At 44.3% G+C, this 22064-nt stretch overlaps 1 protein-coding gene across 2 annotated transcripts in view; it reads left to right on the plus strand.

The window, feature by feature from the left end:
- The window catches only part of ATP2A3 (ATPase sarcoplasmic/endoplasmic reticulum Ca2+ transporting 3), a 136734-nt gene that overhangs the window by 56127 nt on the left and 58543 nt on the right, over positions 1–22064 (plus strand). For both annotated transcript variants that reach the window (XM_074974788.1, XM_074974790.1), the window contains exons 4-8: positions 6958–7062; positions 10326–10464; positions 16050–16130; positions 18540–18625; positions 21256–21720. In XM_074974788.1, the coding sequence (XP_074830889.1) occupies positions 6958–7062; positions 10326–10464; positions 16050–16130; positions 18540–18625; positions 21256–21720 (876 nt within the window). The remainder of the gene's footprint in view (positions 1–6957; positions 7063–10325; positions 10465–16049; positions 16131–18539; positions 18626–21255; positions 21721–22064) is intronic.

Genomic DNA, 22064 nt, shown 5'->3' on the forward strand with positions numbered 1-22064 from the left:
TGTGTGTTTAAAGTAGTAGGCAAAGCTGCAACCAAAGGAAGGTTAATATGCAAAGAGAGACAAATGACATGAATAGATGTGGTAGTTTTTTGTGACAGCTGCAGAGGTTCTGCATTCTCTAAAGTCCCAATTTAGCAACGCATTTAAGCATATTGTCACTGTAAGGGTGTGCTCAAGTGCTTTGCCGATTTGGGGCCTGAGCAGCCTGCCCCTGAAGTCATTTGGGCAATCTCAATTTTGAACCACTGAGTCTCCACATTTTATTCTTCATTTTTCTCTTTTAATGGTCTCTTGTCTGTTAAAACTTCCTTTTGCAGGCCATTAGCCCTGTGTGCAGACTCCAAGGTTAAGACAGCACCTATAATTCTGTTGCATACACAGATTTTCCCCTTATTTCTTGCGAAAAGTTCCAAGTTTCTGCATGAAAAGATCATAAGATTGTATTTGGCATCTCCCATTGAGCTCAGATGTTGCTTAGTAGGTGATGTTCTGCTGCAAGACTTGTGTAAGAAACTAAATTCAGCTTCCCTTGTGAGTTGCGTGAAAACCGTTGTACCCACGCTAGATAAAATTAACCTCGGAGAATCTGTCTTCACTGCAGAGTTAACCTGGGCTCTTACTTGGTGGTTGTCCTTAACCAAGCTTCTGTCCACACACAGAAACTTCTGACCTAAGTTTGGTGGTGCTTTCAACCTGGGGTAGCTGGCTATCCTGGGCTATAGACTAAAGCCTGAATGCTGCTTTTCACTTTGGCTGGTAACCAGCCCACTTTGCAGTGAGGAGACCGGCTAAACCAGTCGAGTGGTGATGGTCCTTCAGTGCCTTCTCACAATTCCCCCTGTATGCCCAGAAGGACAGACAAGTTCTCCCACAATTTGTTAGGAAAGAATCATTTTGCGGCTCAGCTTATTGAAGTGCTAAGAACCAAGGGATGTACCCCCAGAAGGCCTCATGACACATGGGGGAAGTACAGAGCCACTGTGGCCTCACGAACTTAAATGTGGCTTTATAGTGTTGCTGCTCACACCTGGGCTAAGCTAGCCTGGGTGCCCTGATCCACGTGCCAATCACCTGAGTTAACTCTGTAGCGAAGACATCCTTAGTGCCAGGAAAAGTGTGCATAGGATAAAAAGAATGGAGGGTTGATCTGATCGTCCACATAGCAGAAGATTCAATGACTTGTTCCGTTCTTCTATTCCCGAGTGTCAGGAATCTATAAGGAGGAGTGGACTGCATTTTTGGAAGGGAAGGAAAGAAGTAGTATGGGAAATCTTTGAAGCTTTACCTGTATACCTAAAAGAACATAATTTTTTTTTGTTGTGAACAGCCATCTCCATGATGTTGTGTGTGAACCTCTTCTTATGTTGAATGAAGGGGTGGAAGTGGGCTGCTTCTCCTTGAAGAGCTGTCTATTGGAAGAGAGGGTGGAAGGATTTAGGACAGGGGGAACAGACGGGGATTCCAGGTATTATGGAGCTCTGTATGGAGGGGAGAGATAAAAAGAAGACTGTTAGGGATGCACCTTGGGCATAGTGGAAAGAGAAGAACAGAGTGACTGGGTGCTGGACTTTGGGTTCCTGTGGGGAGATGCAGAGCTATTCTGCTGTTTCTCACAACTAGCTGGATCAGAAGGGTCTGTGGAGCTCCAGCTCTGGTACATAAAAGGCTTGAGTGGCTTTCTGAAGAAGAAAGATCTAGAGGGAGGGATGTGAAGCCTGGCTGAGAAAATGCCCTTTTTTTATGTTGGCAAGTACAATCTTGCGGCGGGGCTGTAGTTAAGGACACAGGCAGAGTGCAAGAAAGAGGGTGAGGTTTATTTTTAAACAATACCCGGTGGTGTGATGTGGGAACTCTTCCTGTTCACAGGTTGTGTAGGTCATTGGAGGTGAGACAAGGAACTTCTTATATAAGTGAAGCTAATATTAAAATTCCACATATTAATCAATATTCCGATCTAAACAGCAGGGACCAAATCCATGCATCTGTATGTATCAAGGAAGGAGGAGTCCTGAAATTGTTTACAAAATCTGTATGTTTGGACCCTCTTGCTTTGAAATAAAGCCTTTCTCTTGACAGGTTAATGTCTAGATGTCTCAAAGCCACTTTAATGCTAGTCAGAGGCATTAAATTTTTAATTTAAAAATCCAGCATTTTACATTATTTTTTTCCAGATAGATTCTTGAGTTGGAATTTCAGCATTATGCCATCGTGTGTAGGAGTTGCTCTTACACCTGCTGTTAGCTTAGTTGAGCCTGTTCTGTTTAAAAAGCCTATTGATGCCAAAATCATGAGTGAATGAGAGTTTGAGATATTGAAGCAAACTCCACCTTCTCACTGTTGTGAATTTTGTCATTTTAGGAAAGGGATTTAATGGCATGGCTGAGTCTAATGCTATTTAGATAGCATAAATTTATCTTCCCTTTAAACTTCTACTGCAGAAAATGTTGTGATATCAGCCAAGAAGCCCTGACTGCAATTGGGGTCCCATAATAGCACAAATGCATAGTAAGACCATCCTTGTTCTGAAGATCTTGTATAGACAAGACATCAAAGGGTGGGAGGAGAAACTGTGGCACAGAGGAGGGAAGTGACCTGTCACATAGTAGGTCACTGGCAGAGCTGGGACTAAAACCTAGGTCGTCTCTCTCTCTTCTGTCTTATCCACTAAATTATGTGCCTCCCCAAAATGTAGGGTGTAATTTACTTAACACCAATAACAAAATGTAGTATTTAATTTCTCTGTACCTTAATATGTTATGTATTTTTGAGGATTTCAGTGTGGAAGTATAGATTCTAGTTGACGTATGAATGGCTTTTGTTGTTGTTAGCTATTATGGAGTACTTCTTCATCCATAGATCCCAAATCACTTTAGAAAGATGGGTATGTAGATCATTTCCACTTTAGAAATGAGGAAAACATCTTGCTGCTAGAGAAAATAAATTTTAGACTAATTCTGGGCACCCACAATGTAGCTTGATGTCTGTGGATCATGACACATTTTCTTTAATGACATAGCTATGGTAGGGCCATGTGTCTTTCAAGTTGAGGTTTCAGCTGTCACTACAGGTGATCCAACGAAAGCTTGGCATGCTTATCTGACCTCACCCGAGCTTGTTTGGGCATGCAGGAGACAACATGGTTTAGCAGTTAGATCAGGGCACAAGAAGTCAGAAATCCCCAGTTCTGTTCCTGGTTCTGCTCTGACTTTCTGACAGATCTTGGGAAGTCGCTTCACTTCTTTGAGGCAATTTCCCTCCTCCTGTGAGAGTACTGTAAAGTGCTGCAGGGCACTGTAAATGTGCAGAATGTTTATTCAAAATGAGATGGCAGTCTTATGACAACAGGTTTTTCGATGAGATTTCTAGTACTTCCTGGACAGCTTGCAAACACCACCGGAACAGCTTGTGTGGGAAATTTTGGCACAGCAATGGAAAATAGGAGCGCTGGGTGGATTCTGGTTTGGGTTTGAGTTTTGGGAGAAGGATTTAGAGTTGGCTGGTTATTAGCTCTACCTATCACTTTCTTCTTGGCAAGACTGGTAGATCTTTAATAGGAGTCTCTTCTCTCTCCGCTCTCCTTGTCTCCCCCCCCCCCCCCCCGCATTTAATTTCTCAGTGGAAAGCTTAAACGCCTGTGTTTATTTGCTGGGGTGGAATGTTGATTCATTAGCAAACCTCTTGCCAGATGCAAAGTGTTCTCTGTAACTGAGGCATGTATGCAAACTCGCCCTTCCGGTTTACGCATCCTGAAGCTTTACTAATGTGTAACCCTCCTCCTAGTGACCTCTCTCACATCTGTTGTTGTTCTGAACAAATATATAGTGAATCAGCACAAAGTCCATACATTAGCATAGCAGTTAGTCTATACAACACTGAGTAATCTGAATGCTGGCACTCTTGTTGATTCACTTGCTATCAATGGCACTTAGGCTATGTCTGCACTACACAGCTTTTAGCGACATGGGTGTGTTGCCACAGGCGTGCTGCTTACAGTCGCGCAGTGTAGCCACTGTTTGTCAGCTTTCCTGCCGACAAAAAACTTCTACCCCCAGCGAGCAGCGTTTGCGTTATCGGCAGAAGAGCGCTCCTGCCGACAACGCGCTGTTCACACTGGCACTTGCCGCGGCAAAACTTTTGTCTTGCGGGGGGGGAGTTTTAACACTCTGAAAGACAAAAGTGTTGTCGGTCAATTGCCAGTGTAGACATAGCCTTCGAAACTACATCGCTGATTCTTGTCATATTAGTGGTGCCTGGTACTGTATGGTGTCACTTTGGTGTGTGTTTATTTTTTCTTTATGGTGGTTCATTCTTTGAATGCAGAAAACGACAAGGGCCTGCGTTAAGAGAATGACATGCAGGTTAGGCGACTATATCGTGCTCTGTTGCTGCTGGTTTTGCTGCTGAATAAGGGACTTTCCTGTAAAGGCTCCAGGTGGCATGTCTGAAAAGCTAAAGCAGTCATAGAGTCTCAGGACCTGACTTAGAGAGAGACTGCACTCACAAAAGTGCATGACCATTTGTATGCCTAATTTGTACCTGTGACGGCTTATGTGATGGCAGCAATTGCACGTGCCAGTGACCACATCCAGCTGGTAATCTGCATGGGCAGTACTTGAAAACCAATCCTGACAATTGGGATTGTGAATGACAGTTGCTGTGAAACCTGCACATGGTGCTGGGGATTTTAGTGGGACTTTCAGCTTTGGCCTTCATCTTCCTTGCTTCAGTCAGCTAAACTCCAGGCTTTTGCAAAATCAAGGCAATGAGGTGTGTGGGTGGGGGGCGCTGATGTAACTGGAAGGGGAACTCTGTAAACATAACTAGGATGTTACAGCTACTTCCTTGAGCTATAATCACTAATTCAGTGTCCCTCTGCTCTCAAAGGTGCTTGATTCTCAGACATTTGTTTAGTTCAATACAAATGAATATTCATTTGGATGTGCTATCTCAGTCATCAAAGCAGGAAAGGAGAGTGAGCTGGGAACTCATGTTCTGACTCCTGAACTGCCTCTGTCTGATTTCAAGTGTCATGCCCATTAGGGACCCTTCTCTCCCAGTCTCTGATGGAACTCACCTGACTCCCTTTACTAGATTCTCAGCTCCTATGAGTATGGGGACCATGCTACATATACAGCTCCACTTTCCTTAGTGTACAGTTGCCTTATGTCCCCAGCTACCTCATGAATTGGTTTGCTGGTTTGAACATAATAACAGAGTCCAGAGTCATGCACCAGAGTTATTTACTGGCTGAGCCGGGGGTGGGGAGGTTATGCACAGATGTGGAAGGAACAGATTTTAATCAGTATATATCAAGGCTCCTTGATTTTTTTCTCTCTCTCTCCAAAACCCAAGGGGGGAAAAGTTCCATAGCTGCTAATCAAGAGTACAGAGCGGGAAATGTAGAAAAATTTATTATGTAATACTTGGTAAATACTTGGTGACTTACCCAACCCTGGCTGAAATTAAAAGGAGTCTTTCCATCAACTTCAGTGGGCTCTGGATCAAGCCCATGGTGCACACTGTCGTCATCAGTTCGACCTTCATCATGTGAGAAATCTCATGTAAAACGGAACTTTGAGATGCTATTATTTCTGAATCCTGACTTGCATAGTCACAACATTTTGAATAAGGAGCTTTTAGTGCCTTTGTCTTCTTTTCTGCTAGTGCAAAACCTTAAGTGGATAAAGAGATAATAATCTGGGGAAAAATAAACAGACCTGCTGGAATTCATTGAAAATAACCCATACAATATCGATTCCTTCCTAGCCCAGACATAGGTCAGTGAAGTATAATGTGAGCCATTCATGAGCTGGTGAGCTAACAAACTGGTTTCCAGTCCACTTGAATAAGCAACCATCTGACAAATCTCCTACCATCTCCCACCCTCTCCGCTTTAAAAGTGGCAAAGAGTCCTGTGGCACCATATAGACTGACAGACGTACTGGAGCATAAGCTTTCGTGGGTGAATATCCACTTCGTCGGTGTCATTTTTTAATAATGGCATCATCAGCTGGTAATTGTCTTGTGAAAATGACATGTTATCACGCCACACAAAGGGCAATCAAATCCTGGGCAGCTGCGTTTTAAGCCTGACTTTGCACCTCAGGATTGCTGGCAAGAAAACCAGTTTGCCTTGTAATTGTCCTTCAGCAGTTCTAGGTGAGACTGGTTTCTAATAGGAGGAATTGCAGATGGACTCCCTCCTGAAAAATCAACATGGGAGTGGGAACGTCTGATACATACATGCCTTTGACTGAGCTGACATTTGAATGCTTTATAGTGTTATTGTGGCAGTGCTGTGATCTTTGCATACAAATGCTTTGACAAGCAGCTCAAGGGAGTGAAAATGTGGGCGTGAGGGATTTTTTTTGTACCAGCACTTGTGCTTTTCTCACCTGGTCATCTGATTCATAGCTCTGGGTGCTTCAGGGCTGTAAAACACTAATTTAAAAAATCCAATTCAGCAAGCTAGTTAGGCAGGAGCTTAACTTTAAGCACCTGAGTGGTCCCATTACATTGAATGCAATGCAAGCAATCCTGTGTTTTCAGTTTAAGCACATGCTCATATACATTGCTCTGACCCAAGGCATCTAACACTAATAGCGTTCACACCCATGATGAAGGGCCTGATCCAAAGCCCAGGGAAGGCAAAGGAAGGACTGCCACTGGCTTCAGTGGTTTGAGTTGTTATGCTGCCCAAAACAGCTAGCGGGTCCTAGAGTTACACTAAAAGAAAAGGAGTACTTGTGGCACCTTAGAGACTAACCAATTTATTTGAGCATAAGCTTTTGTGAGCTACAGCTCACTTCATCGGATGCTGTAGCTCACGAAAGCTTATGCTCAAATAAATTGGTTAGTCTCTAAGGTGCCACAAGTACTCCTTTTCTTTTTGCGAATACAGACTAAACACGGCTGTTACTCTGAAACCTAGAGTTACTGTGTCTTGCCACCCTGCAGATCTTGGCCTGGTTTGAAGAAGGTGAAGAGATCACTACTGCATTTGTAGAGCCACTTGTCATCATACTGATTCTCTTAGCCAATGCTGTTGTGGGGGTGTGGCAGGTATGTAACCGCTTTTGTCTCCCTTCTTTAATTCCTGTAAGCACTGCGGTTTGTTTGGGGGGCAGTGGAGCTATTGGCCAGGTGCCTGGAACTGTACAACCTACATGAATGAAGCCCTGGCTGTTTAAATGCACAAAGGGACGTTCATGAGTTGGAACCATGTGCTAGGTTTGCGCTGCAGAGTTAACTCAAGTTTCCTACAATCCAATCCACTCTTTATTGAGCTAGCCAAGTTTGAGCGACTGGTCACACTATGAAATAACACTCAAGCTGCACAGATCTGGCAAATTGTCTTCACTCAAGCTGTGGCCTTTACCCCCTCTCGAGCCAGCCAACTTGAGGCAAAAGCACCAGCACATTCACATGAAGGGGACGCAGGTGAGGGGTAATACTTGAGTTAATTCTGCAGTGAAGACAAGCCTGTGGTGAGGGAAGTATTGTGCAGCTGTCAAAAATAAAAATAAGACCATGGAGCATTGAGGGAATGAAGGGAGAAATTCTGGTAAGGAAAACATGAACCCCACTTGAGGTTGATGAAAGCAGGCTTTTAATTGCCAAACAGTAATGAAAATGAGGAGCCAGACTCTCAGCTGGAGCCTGATCTGCACAAGGGAAAAAGTCCCCAAAAAACCCCAGAGAAAAGTGTGTTCAGTTCGCCAGGTATTGGCAAAGTTGGTAACTAACGAGTAGGGAATAGACCCTGTGCTGGTGAATTCTCCATGTTTAGCTCACTTAAAAAAAAAAATCTGTGAGTACTTTAAAAGGATATAAAATGCCATCCTGAATAAAAATAGAATAAGAGTGACATTTACTACATTTAATCTTTATTTTGTCATCCCTTAATTTTTATTTGGCAATTCGTATAGTTTGGAGTTTAGGATGCCACACTTATTTACCACCTAGTTAAATACCACTTATCTCTTGGCAGTGGCCAAATGCATTTTCATTAAGCAAACTTCTTAATGTGCCCCAACTGAAGTAGCAGTTATTACCAGATGCTTTCATTTGCCTGTTGTTCCCTGGAACATCTTGCAAGATAGTATCCATTCTGATTAAGTGGGGGACACTAAGGTCTTTTTTACTTCAAAATATTAAGCTGCTGTTTAACTTAGTTTTAAGCTTATTTGAGATATTCTAATTGCTGCGTCCAGTGCTCAGGGGTGCTGCAAGTTGAGCCGAAATGTGTCTAGGTAGAAAACCCATATTCTTAGAAGCAAGAGACGATTAGGCTCACTGATCATTTGTTCCAGGTGTGTTTTCCCTCCAAGATCCTTTGTTACATTTTGATGTAGTTCTAAAATACTAATGCTCCTTTGTATGTTCAGAACACTTCCCATGCAAGAACCTCAAAGCATTTTCCACACACTCGCTCACTAAGGTCCACAACTGTAGTTGCTCTAGGCGCGCATTAACCCCTATGTCACAGATAGGGAAACTGAGGCAAGACTAACAAGGAGTCCGGTGGCACCTTAAAGAGGAATTCCTCTCCTGGAATTGACACCTCCTCATCAATTATTGGGAGTGGACTACATCCACCCTGATCGAATTGGCCCTGTCAACACTGGTTCTCCACTTGTGACGTAACTCCCTTCTCTTCATGTGTCAGTATATAATGCCTGCATCTGTAATTTTCACTCTATGCATCTGAAGAAGTGGTTTTCGCAAAAGCTTATGCCCAAATAAATCTGTTAGTCTTTAAGGTGCCACCGGATTCCTTGTTGTTTTTGTGGATTCAGACTAACATGGCTACCCCCTGATACCTGAGGCAAGACTGGGTTTTTTTTTAATGGTCTCAGAGTGAGTCCATAGCAGAGTTCAGTCTAGAAATCAGAAATCCTGAGACTCTGTTGTTTTAACCATTAACAACACTACCAGTTCCTCTCAGATGGTTCCATACCACTTTGCCTCTGGCACATCTGGGACTCAGCACAAAATGTAGTTTTCAGAGTAGCAGCTGTGTTAGTCTGTATCCGTAAAAAGAAAAGGAGTCCTTGTGGCACCTTAGAGACTAACAAATGTATTTGAGCATAAGCTTTCGTGAGCTACAGCTCACTTCATCGGATGCATACAGTGGAAAATACAGTGGGGAGATTTTATATACACAGAGAACATGAAATAATGGGTGTTACCATACAGACTGTAACAAGAGTGATCAGGAAAGGCGAGCTATTACCAGCAGGAAAGCGGGGGGGGGGGGGGGGAGGGGAGGGAGGGAGGGCGGGCGGGCGGGCAGGGGGGATAATCAAAATGGGCCATTTCCAGCAGTTTACGAGAACAGTAGGAGGGGAAATAAACATGGCGAAATAGTTTTACTTTGTAATGACACATCCACTCCCAGTCTTTATTCAAGCCTAAGTTAATTGTATCCAGTTTGCAAATTAATTCCAATTCAGCAGTCTCTTGTTGGAATCTGTTTTTGAAGTTTTTTTTGTTGAAGAATTGCCACTTTTAGGTCTGTAATCGAGTGACCAAAGAGACTGAAGTGTTCTCTGACTGGTTTTTGAATGTTATAATTCTTGACGTCTGATTTGTGTCCATTTATTCTTTTACATAGAGACTGTCCAGTTGGGCCAATGTACATGGCAGAGGGGCATTGCTGGCACATGATGGCATATATCACATTGGTAGATGTGCAGAACCACTAACCCAGGAACCTATCCTTGCAATAAAGCCTGTTGCTAACTGCGTCCACATATCTATTCAGGGGATGCCATCATAGGGCCTAATCACATCAGCCACACTATCAGAGGCTCGTTCATGCCCCCCCCCCACTCTTCTGCTGGTAATAGCTCACCTTTCCTGATCACTCTCGTTACAGTGTGTATGGTAACACCCATTGTTTCATGTTCTCTGTGTATATAAAATCCCCCTACAGCATTTTCCACTACATGCATCTGATGAAGTGAGCTGTAGCTCACGAAAGCTTATGCTCTAATAAATTTGTTAGTCTCTAAGATGCCACAAGTCCTCTTCCTCTTAGCACAAAATGTAGTACTTCATATACTGCTTTGAAGCCATTCACTACCCCTCCTCTGTCTGAAGTAGGTAAATATGTTTCCCTTTAGCCATGGGGACAATGAGGCATAGCAAGGTTCAATGACACTGCCCAATACCACAAGACGAATAGACTTCAAAGCCAAGATTAGAATTCAGGAGTTCCTGGCTCCCATTCCCTTGTCACACGACTGCTCCCCCCACCCCCCGCATCATCACCATCTAAATGGTACAACTGCCTGAAGCTCTGCTGCACGCTGTGTTTACAGGAGAGAAATGCGGAGAGTGCTATTGAAGCCTTAAAGGAATATGAGCCAGAAATGGGAAAAGTGATCCGTGCTGACAGGAACGGAGTCCAGAGGATCCGGGCTCGGGATATTGTTCCTGGGGATATTGTGGAAGTAGCAGGTATGGCAATGATCTCTCCCCCTCTTCTCTGCACCCCCCAGCCCCTCATCTCCTTTGCTGTATGCACAGGTATGAAACATCCTGCTGGGCTATGGGTGAGGTAATCCCACCCTGAGTTAGTTTAGAACTGAACTGAAAATGCAGCGAAACTCACCATCACCCTGGTTCTTTGGTTTTGAGCAACTTTTGTTTGAAGCAACCTTGTCACAGAATAGTGGCTGAAACAGGAGAACCGCTCCAGCATTGTGTGCTGGCTTATACTGACTATCCAGCACTCTGCTCATCTGAAGTAAGTTAGGCTTTGGTCTGCATGGCTTTCCATGAAAGAAAATGGTCTCCCTTAAGGTTTGTGGGATAATTATTCATGGAAGACAAGTAGTGCAGGGATGGGAAAGGCTGAGAGGAAAGCATTGGTTTGCAAGCACTGGAGAGACTTGTGCTTTTGGATCTGGGTTTGGGTAGCCTCCATCTGCATTCGTGTACTTCATCCTATGGCTTATCCTCCTGTCCTTCCCTTGCACATGCAACTGTTGGGATTAAGGTGCAAAACAGATTCCATTTTCATCTGTCCTGCATTGGCCTGAGAAATGTCTCCTGTAGGTTTCTTCTTTCTTGGCCATCACAAGCAAATTCTCAGAGGAAGCCTTATTGACCACTCCGCCCTGTTACCTTTCGCCATGAGTTTAGCCCTTTGCCCTTGTGTCTCCTGTCCGTTTGGTCCTGCTTGAGCAGTGAATGGAAACAGCTGGGGTGTGGGGAATGGAGAATGCTAAGAGGTTGGGATAAGAAACTCTCTTTATTTGTAGCTAGATTCCAACTGCATTGAGCTACCTATATATTTTTTGGCTTTCAGGGGCATCACAAAGATCAGTGAGTTCTCATCCTCTCTGCATCCCTTGTACTATCCCCGTTCTATGGATGCAGAAACTGAGGCACAGAGAGACCCAAAGGTCACACAGCAAGTATGTGGCAGAGGCAGGAATACAAGCCAGGTTTTCAGGGTCTAAGTCCAGTCCTTTAATCCTTCCTGTCACCTACTCCTCTGAGCAGAGCCAGGCAGAATCTAGCCCTACATTTATTAGGACTTGTAGGATTGTGTTCTTTACCCTTCAATATTGAAGGCTCTGTTGGAGGATTAAATAAAAAGCATTTGTTCTTCTGGCTCACGATGGTATTCTTTATATTGATTAAAGTTCAGGGTTTGCTAACCCACACCCCTCCTCAAAATGGCGCATTTTAATTAGCCAGCAAAATTATTATTATTATTATTATTATTTTTAAACCAACTTTAAGCCTCCAAATCCCTCATACTCATCTGCTCTTCTCCACTTTGTGGACTTGCTAGTGGAAAAATGCTGCAGTTCCTTGTGGACTAATCCAATTCTTAGTTAAGTCTTCCTGTTGTACTTCATCTGGAAGATAGATATATCTAAAAATAATGCACAGAAGATGATCACGGGCCATCTCCTCAGCTGGTGTAAACTGGCATAACTCCACAGCGCAGCTACATCGATGAATGCCAGCTGGGGCTCTGGCCTGAGGTTAGCACAGACTGGCTTTGAACTGTGTATGAATAAGGAACTGAGATTTGGTCGCACATAAGGTGATGTCTGATTCTGCTAAGTTTGAAACCATAGATTGTTGTCTAGATGGTGTTCGGGCGTCTCCTCTGTGCTCTCTGTGTGGGTGGGAAAGAACAGGGCATCAGGGACATGTGCAATGGGTAAAGGGTTCCTCTTTCTAGGCTCCATTCATCCAATCTGTTTTTTGGGGGCAGGTCCTTTGGGAAAAACAGGTCAGGGCAGTTTTTCAGCTCCACAAAGCTCCCTTTCTGTGTGGGCAAAGTGAGCCCGTGGGGATTGGCTGGCCAAGATGCTCTCTGGAAAAGGGAGGCTTGCGCCTGCCTTGAAAAGAACAAATTGTAAAATGCAGCTGTCGCAGGCCAAACAGCTCAAGGATTTTTCCACCAGGGGAAAATGTCTCGGCCAGGCCTGCCCCATTAGGATCTTGAGCCGTGTGGGCTGGTTGTCTCTGTGGGATTTTAGGAGAATGCTGACTCGAGCAGTCAGAAGTCATTAAAGTACTTGGTGCTGAAAGTGGGCAGCTGCTCAGCTTGGGCCCTGTTTCTTGTCTGTCTCCTCCTTTGCCCCCAGGAGGAGCACAGACCCACCGTTTCGCTGGAATAAAAAGAATTACGCTGCTTTTTCTTGAACAAGAATTTCAGAAAGAGAACTTGAAATAAACAGCGAAGAGAAATTAAATCAGTCTATTGGACTGTAAACTCTTCAGACAAGGAGATCTTTTGTATTATGCTTGTTTATGTGCCTGGCACAATGGTTCCCTGATCCCTAATTGGGATCTTGTAGCTCAGAGGTGGGCAAACTACAGCCTGCAGGCCACATCCGGTCTGCAGGACCGTCCTGCCTGGCCCTTGAGCTCCCAGCCTGGAAGGCTAGTCCCCGGCCCCTCTCCTGTTGTCCTCCCTCCTCTGCTGCCATGCGGGCAGTGCTCTGGGTGGCGGGGTTGCACACTCCTGCTGAGCAGAGCGGCAGTGTGCCTAGCTCCGGCTGTCAGGCAGGGGACAAGGAGCAGGGGGGTTGGATGGGTCGGGAGTTCTGAGGAGGGCAGTCAGGGGATGGGAAGTGGGAGTGGGCGGATAGGGGGTGGGGGCCAGGCTGTTTGGGGAGGCACAGCCTTCCCTACCCGGCCCTCTATACAGTTTTGCAAACCCAATGTGGCCCTCCAGCCAAAATGTTTGCCCACTTCTGTTGTAGCTGCTACTGCAGTACAAATTATTGTTTCATCACTGCCCTAAACTCCCTGTGCCAGTCTGCCTGCCTTCCACCAGCCTTTCAGCCTGCTAGCAACTCCCTCCCCCTCTAACTACATAGGGCAGTTAGTTAAACACCATCATGATGCCTCCTCCAGCCCCCCAATCAAATGCTTATTGCATGCGTATGAGTGGCTGATTTTTTAAAATTTTGTTTTTGTTTTTTTAATTACATCATCAACATCAAAAGTCGCAGAGAAACAGCTGAGCCGTTGTCTGGGGATTCATGATTTAACTGAGACAGACTTAGCAAATTATAATATCTAGCAAATACGCTGTCAGATTGTGTAATACAAGAGTGTGTGAATCCAGCATGAGCACCAGCTCATATAACATATGATTGACACTGCTGTGTAAAATGACACACACCCTTAAACTCTGGTAGCTGACACATTTGCACATCTAACGGGGAACATATGTATATGCTACCTAGGACCAAGCTCCAGTATTTTTTACATTTGCAGTGGAATCTATGTGATGGTTGAGGAGGGGAAAGTGAAAACCTTAGTTACCTGACTAGTTATTCAATGCTGTGCTATGATATGAATGGTATGTGAAAGACAGAAATTCCTTCTTGATCCGTGTTGCAATTAGCTGATGCCCTGAAAGGTGATATTTGATTACCTCAATTTAGCAAGTAAAACTATTCATTCTGCTTTTGAGCCTAATCCATGCCACCATATTTAATGCTCTGACCTCCTGTAGAGGTGAATTCCATTGGCTTTGGCTAAGTTTTCCAGGCATCTGATGAGGCGGTGATTCTATCCCTGAGTGAGTAACCGTGTGTGTGTGTCTTAGAGAGAGAGAAAGATTGGGTGTAATATATGGAGGACTGAGGTTGGAAGATTGAGATTAATGCAAACACTTTGTAATTGACTTCATTTTTTAAAAGGTTTGGGGTTTTGTTTAGTTTTTTAAATGTGGGATCTACAAAGGGGGGAAAACCCCAAATTGATAATGGAATGACTGTCAATTTTAAAATGGAAAACAATCATTGATAGCTTAGAATGAGCGCGCTCTCTCTTATTTTTGCCATGACTGTGGAACATTAAACTGTAACTATCAGCTCATCATGATGAGCCGTTGTCTCAGCCTTTCCTTGGCCCATGGGGGAGTGGGGAGGAGGTAATCACCCCCTGATTTCCCTTTTCGGATTGTGACTCCAGTGACAGCAGGTAGAGCAGGGGCTATGCACCAGAAACTCCCTGTACTGCAGCCCTGCGGGTGGGGAATGGGAGGAGCCCTGGCTCTGCCTCCACCACTCACTGGCCAGAGTTAGGTTATCAGGAGCATACAGGAGAGCAAATTGCTCCCTGAGAAGGTGGTGAAGTAATTTACAGCCTCCCCAGAGCAAGGTAAGGAGAGGAATTGTGCTGAGCATGGTTCATTCCCTGATTTTTTTGGGTGATGTACAGTGATGCACCACTCCTCGCATGTTCTGTCATTACAGTCTAGCTTAGTGGAGGGTTAGGGTCCATTAAAATCATTGCCTGGTGGGTAAAATGAAGAACAAGTTAAATAATTTGTTAAAATTGCATTAAATATGGCATTTTGGTTTGCCTTCGTAGCAGATTTCTTGAAGCTGGCCTCAGCTCTTCTCTCCCAGGCTGTCTAAATACAGTAGATCGCCTGTCTCTTTTTTTTTGGGGGGGGGGGGCAGAGGGGTGTTAAAATTCATGTTAGAAATTAACATGAGTACTGGTGCAGAGAGCCAGGATGTCCCAGTGGTTAGGGCACTAGCCTAGGAGGTCAGAGTTCAAATGCCTGCTCCACCACAGACTTCTTGTGCGACCTAGGGCAAGTCACTTAGTCTCTTTGTGGCTCAGTTCCCCATCTGCAAAGTGAGGATCACGGCATTATGGGGAATAAATACATTAAAGATTGTGAGGTCTTCAGGTGCTGTGGTGATCAGGGCCATACAACTACCTTATAACAACAGCAAAGTGATAACTGGCAACGTGTTAGATAAGGCAATTCATTGCCCATGCTATTCACAATGATCCTCATCCTGCTACCCTTATTCATGCTTAGTAATACTTTGTTCTACAAGGCCCACTGAAATCAGTACCTACTGTCTGCTATGTTTATGTAAGTACCCACCACAGTGGGACCCCGGTCTCTCAGCTGTAGTTTCTAGGGGCTGCTGAAGTACAAAATCAAAGATTGGCTTGAGCCAGCCCTGGCCACAAGACTTTTTGCTGAGCATCGTAGAGAGAGGCAATGTCCCTTGTGAGATTTACTAACCAATTCTGATCTCTTGATGCCAATGTTGTTCCTATTTTTCTTGTGCCCATCCATTATGAAAACTGAGCCACGTCCATTCATTGGCTTCAGGCAAACGTTTTTCCTTTGGCCTTCACCGCAGTGGAAACTTGCAGCCTTTGATTTTGTAATGATTAGCTTCTATTTAGTAGCTGTCTAAGGACAAGTGACAGGTGCTACATATACACACAGAAAGAGACGGTCCCTGCCCTGAAAAGCTTACGATTTAAATGGAGGAACAGGAAGTAATGTTATCCTCATTTTAAAGATTGGAAACTGAGGCACAGGGAGATTAACTGGCTTGTTGAGGTTTGTGGCAGAGCTCGGAATTGAGACCGTTTTTCTGAGTCCAAGGTCTGTGCATAAACTGTCCTTCCTCTTGCTAGTTCCCATGGTTAGTTTATGTATCTCCCTTACTATGGTTGAGTTCAGTCACAGATCAGACCAAACACTTTTAACCTGTGGCATTTCTCTTCTACTTTCCCTCTCTTAGTTGGTGACAAGGTGCCAGCCGATATCCGGATCATTGAGATCAGATCCACGACATTACGGGTTGATCAGTCGATTCTCACAGGTATGGGCAGTGCTGTTACTGTGAGTATGACGGTCTTGCACAGAATGACTGCTACTGGAATGAGTCCCACGTGGGGGTGGAGGTGTTGGGCTTGGTGCTTTAAGAACCTTCACACCCACAGAACGTTCAGTGAAATTTGTATCAACAGTTCTGAGTTCTGAAAAAGCTAGGTCTTCCTCTTAACGTTTTCATTTTCACACCTGTCTGGTGAATCTGTGGTGGCCAGCCCCTCTGTAACACTTTCCAAGGGTTACCTAATTAATCCAGACATTTGGCAAACCAATGTGTAGCATGTCCCTGTGAGGCTGATTGGTTAGCACTATTATCAGCCCTTTTTACAGCTGGAACTATTTAAAACCAGGGATTAAGGGTGGGGTTTTCAAATGCATTCAGTGTTGGCCTGACTGCTCCACTGAAGTCAGTGAGCATTTGCAGTGGGAGCAGAGTGGGGATGAGATTTTCGAAATTGCTCCATTTAGGACTACGTGACTTGCCCAGAAAGGGAACCAGTGGCAGAGTTGGGATTAGAACTCAGGAGATTCTGGCTCCATGTCTCATACTCAGACCAGTGGACCACAGCTGACTCTCAGCAGGAAGTGCCCAAAATCTTGAAAATATGTGAGATTTTGTTAAGACTCAAGCCTCATATTAATGACGGCTACCCATTTTACTGCAGAACAGGGTATGTTGCTGTCTTACACAGGTACTGAACTGTGGCTTGAAAGCAAATATTGCTTGATTCATGTCTATCTTGTTGTGTAGCAATTAAAGAGTTGTTCATTTCAGATGTGTGATATTTGCTAGAATCAGATGTTGTCATTGAGGGGAGGGGATTTTTTTTTAAAATATGGATTAAAGAAGTGTTTGAAATATTACATATTAGCTTTAAACATTATATCACTGCTATCGGGGGAAATGGAAGTATCCTTTCTTTTCTATTTAGATGAACCATTAGTCTAAACTGAAAATCTCCTTTTGACATGATTTTAAAAATTCATTCGTTTAGGAGATGGCAAAAGGGAAGGGAAAACAATTGGAGAAATTAAATCTACAAGGACACCAGCACAGTCTCCCCGACACATAAATAACACAGGTTTTGTGCTAATTGAACTTTCTCCCTCTGCTGCATCTCCTGTCACCTTGCAGAACAAAATTATTTTTGTGCTCAGAGCACAAAATAAAGACCTTCAGGAGAAGCACTCTTGATGCTTTCATTACATCGCCCAAGGGATTCCATCTCCTCTTGAGGCCGTTGACTGGCTTTGAGTTGTCCTTGAATAAGTGGAACTGTTGCCTCTGATTTTGATTCTTGTGTCCTGAGGAGAGGGGCTTTTCTTCAAAGCTTGGAAGTCTTGGCTGTTGTAAGCTTCCTGGAGCAGGGAACCATCTTTTCATCTGTGTTTGTACGGTGCCTATCACAATGGGATCCTGGTCCATGACTAAATAAATAATCAGTAGTAGTAATGTAGCCAGTCTCCATGCCAATGCAGGACTGTTCCTTACAAGATGCAAAAGAAGATTTTTTTGGACTAAAGAGTATTTAATTTTAGAAGTCTTTTTTTTTTCATGATATCTTCAAAATAGAAAAATAGATAGTATAATCTTCACTGTCACTCTGAGTAATGTTTTCCTGCTGTTGCGAAGCACCCCACAATTTAGGATTCGTTTTTGAGCCCTTCAGACCCCACCCACAAAAAGCTAATCCTTGTTCCATTTGACTATCTCCTCACACAATTAATGCCAAGAAGCAACTCTGGCTGAGATTCACCAGAACAACACTTGGTCTCTGGTACCAGTTTCTCTGTAGAAGTCTTCACCGGTTAGTCGGTGGCAGTTAAAACCTGTCTGGAATCCGGAAAAACTTTTGTCTGTGTTTGTACCATGCCTAGCCCAGTGGGGCTGGGGCCTCCAGATGCAACTACAATACAAACCACAATAATTCAGACAGCAGTGTTGTTATCGCTGGAGTGTGAGGAGGGCAGCAATTGGTGGGTGAGACCAGGGACTTGAGTTTGCCAACTTGTATCAGGCTGTTCAGATGCCTAAATATGGAGTTAGGTGCCAAACTTTACATTTTCTGGCTCAAAATGTTGACCTAACCCTGTTAGGGTATGCTGTTAGCTTAGCGGCTTTTTAGCTCTTGTAATTTTCACTTGAGTTCAAGCTAGTTATTTTCCTATGACTATTCTCTCCATAGTGAACAGATGAATGGACCAGCTGTAACAGCTCATTGATGAATGTCCAAACAAAATGACCTAGTGCCAAAGATCTATTTTCAAGGCTATGTATTGTCACCAACAGAAGCTTCCAATCCACCCTAATAGAAGCCTTTGCTGGAACTGGATCTGTGTTGAGAATCTCAGTAGGAAACCCTGTAAATGTTTTTTCTCCCTCCTTTTGTCTCTACAGGTGAATCTGTGTCTGTGATTAAACACACTGACCCGATTCCTGACCCCAGGGCTGTCAATCAAGACAAGAAGAACATGCTTTTCTCTGTAAGTTGTTTCACATCCGTCACCTCCTCTGTTGGGTCTTGTAGAAACAGCCCCAGGGTAAAGAACCTCATAGGCAGGTATCAAAGTATATATGTTTTTGAGCAGTAAAGTGTAATACAGGATAATTACTGTTCACCAAAGGACACGGACAATTTAAGGTGGTATTTTTCCTAAGTGTTCAGTGCTGGCCTAATTCTGCTGCTGTTAAAGTCAATGGGAAAAGAGTCAGGCCAATGCTGAATGCTTTTAAAAAATCCCACCCTTAACAGTTTACATGTTGTCAAAAGTTGGCCTGTCATCTACTCACAGGACCAGGAGCATCTGAGTCTTGGTTGTGCTGCAGTAAAGAGTCCTTATAAAGGAATAACTGGATGGGAATTTCACAATGGCCATGTCATAGATCTGGGTCTTGTATCCTTGTGACGATCTGTGGTATGTCAACCCTGTAGGTCCCTTTGGTCTTTGAGAGACATTTGTACCCCTGAACCAAGTGGGTTTGTTTTTTTATTAATGTTTCTTTTAAAATGAGGCTGAGAACAAAAATCACCCCCAAGCAAGCCAGACCCTCAGTTCCACTTGCAGTCGTCATGGGTTGTGGCAGGATCACTGAATTCAACATATTGGAGGCACGCTAGAGGTGACTAGCTTCACACTTCCCCCCACACAGCATTACAACCTACGCGACTAGTGAAAGGATATTCCACAAAGGCTTATTCACTGGGGCAGTTCTCACTTTACTGTTTGTGGCGGAGATTTTTTCAAAGAGGGCAGCCCATTGAGTTTTGGCACCTAACTCCTTTATACTTAGGACCCTACGAAATTCACAGTCATGAAAAACGCGTCATGGACCATGAAATCTGGTCTCCTCCCGTGAAATCTGGTCTTTTGTGTGCTTTTACCCCATACTATATGGATTTCACAGGGGAGACCAGTGTTTCTCAAACTGGGGGTCCTAACCCAAAAGGGGGTTGCAAGGTTATTTAGGGAGTATTGCCACCCGTACTTTTGCGCTGCTTTCAGAGCTGGGCGGCCGGAGAGCAGCGGCTGTTGGCTGGGCGCCTAGCTCTGAAAGCGGTGCCCTGCCAGCAGCAGCACAGAAGTAAGGGTGGTAATACTATATCATGCCAGCGGCTCTGCCTTCAGAGCTGGGCTTCCGGCCAGCAGCCACCGTTCTCCGGCTGCCCAGCTCTGAAGGCAGCGCCACCATCAGCAGCAGCACAGCACTAAGGGTAGCAGTTCCACAACCCCCTACGATAACCTTGCGACCCCCCCCTCCTCCTCACCCCTTTTTGGGTCAGGACCCATACAATTACATCATCATGAAATTCAAATTTAAATATCTGAAATCATGAAATTTTATGATTTTTAAAATCCTGTGACTGTGAAATTGACCTAAATGGACCATGAATTTGGTAGGGCCCTACTTATACTCCTTTAAAGTCTCAGCCTTTGTGTTTCTGGTTTTCATCTGAAATCATGGACTAGAGGCGTTACAGGTGTTCGTGATTAAACATGCAGGACCCATGGGTTCTGATTCCCCTCCTGCTCCCCCCAGGCTCAATAAGAAGTAACGTTATTCTGGTGTAAAACGGTTGATAGAGTTGGGCCAATCTGAAGCAGCCTAAGGCTGGAATATGGATGCTAACTCACTCCTTTTCATGACTTCATTGCAAAAGCAAGCAAAGCTCTGCAGATTCATCTGATTTTTGCTTTTCTTCAGGATTTTTTTTTTGTTAAAGTCCCAAGTGGTAACTTGAAACTTGTGAGGTGCAAACAACCCTCAAACAGGAAAACTAGAGATGGACTCAGAGTGTGGAATTTGAATGCTCCAAAATTCAAAGGTGTTTGCAACATGAGGTTTTCCTTCATCTTATAAGGATTAGGGGTTATTTAAAACAATTGAACATTTTGCCAGATTTGGAGGAGTTTATATATGAGGTTTTGTTACTGACTTTTGAACCTGAAGCCGGAAACAGGTAGCTCATTGTGCAGGGAAAGAATGTAGCCTGCCAATTAGAGTACAGGATGAGGTGTCAGGACTCCTGGGTTCTTTCCTGAAACCTGTCACTGACTCACTGTCCAATTTCTCTTACCCTCTTTGAACAAAACTGGTCATAATAATTTGTGAAGCAAGACTGTTATACCTTAAAATCCATTAAAGAGGGGTCTGGGGAGGAACGGGGGCAGTCCTTTCATTTAGTAGTTTCTACTGGACCAAGCATCTTCAACTTTTCTATGTTCCTTAAGAGTAAAGGGTGTGCATTACATCTGGAGATGCTTCGAACTCAAAAAAGCTCCAAACCACACAAATCTTGAAGACCGCAGAAGACTCAGTAGCTAGTGATAGGTCTGGAGAAACGCCTGTTTAGGTTTGGTGGGATATCACCAAAAGTAGAAAGGCCTGTCAAGGGGTCACAGGAAACAGGAGTTATTGGGTCCAGGCTGGAGAGAAATTGAACAGTAACTCAGTGACAGGTCTCAGGAAAGAACCCAGGAGTCCTGACTCCAAATCCTGTACTCTAATTGGTAGGCCCTCTTCTCTCCCTACACAGTGAGCTACCCATTTGCTGCTTTAAGCCTAAAGATCTAATATTTGTATATTCTGTACATACAAATGACTTCTTTTCCAGGGTACCAATATTGCAGCTGGTAAGGCTGTTGGAGTCGTCATTGCTACTGGGGTATACACAGAAATTGGGAAGATCAGGAATCAGATGGTTGCAACTGAGCCAGAGAAGACCCCATTGCAACAAAAGCTGGATGAGTTCAGCCAGCAACTCTCCAAGGTCATTTCTGTGGTCTGCGTAGCTGTCTGGGTCATCAATATCAGTCACTTCAGTGACCCGGTCCACGGCAGCTCTTGGTTTCGTGGGGCTATCTACTATTTCAAGATTGCTGTGGCCTTGGCTGTGGCTGCCATCCCTGAGGGTCTCCCTGCTGTCATCACCACTTGTCTGGCATTGGGCACGCGCCGCATGGCCAAGAAGAATGCTATTGTGAGGAGCCTTCCTTCAGTGGAAACGCTGGGCTGCACCTCTGTTATCTGCTCTGACAAGACTGGTACCCTCACCACCAATCAGATGTCTGTCTGCAGGGTGAGTTCTTGAGCTATGCAAATGCGTAAACACCATTTTGCTTTCCCATAAGGTGTGCAGGGTCTTGAGGCTAATGCATGGGGTTGAGAGTTGGGAGATCTGAGTTTTATGTCTAGCTCTGTGGGCTTCAGGTAAGTCACGTTCACTCTGTGCCTCAGTTTACCCATCAGTGTAGTAGGGATAACAACATTTACCTTCCTCACAGACATATTGCAAGGCTAAAACAGTGTCTCTTCTGGCAGAAACTTTGCTAATTTGAAGGAGAGCGTGAAAAAGTTTTGCGTTATTGCAAACCCGTATAAACATGACCTTCCTTTCCTCCCTATTGGTGATGAAAATCAGTT

Source organism: Natator depressus, chromosome 17 (assembly GCF_965152275.1).
Source record: "Natator depressus isolate rNatDep1 chromosome 17, rNatDep2.hap1, whole genome shotgun sequence".
Classification (NCBI taxonomy): domain Eukaryota; kingdom Metazoa; phylum Chordata; order Testudines; family Cheloniidae; genus Natator; species Natator depressus.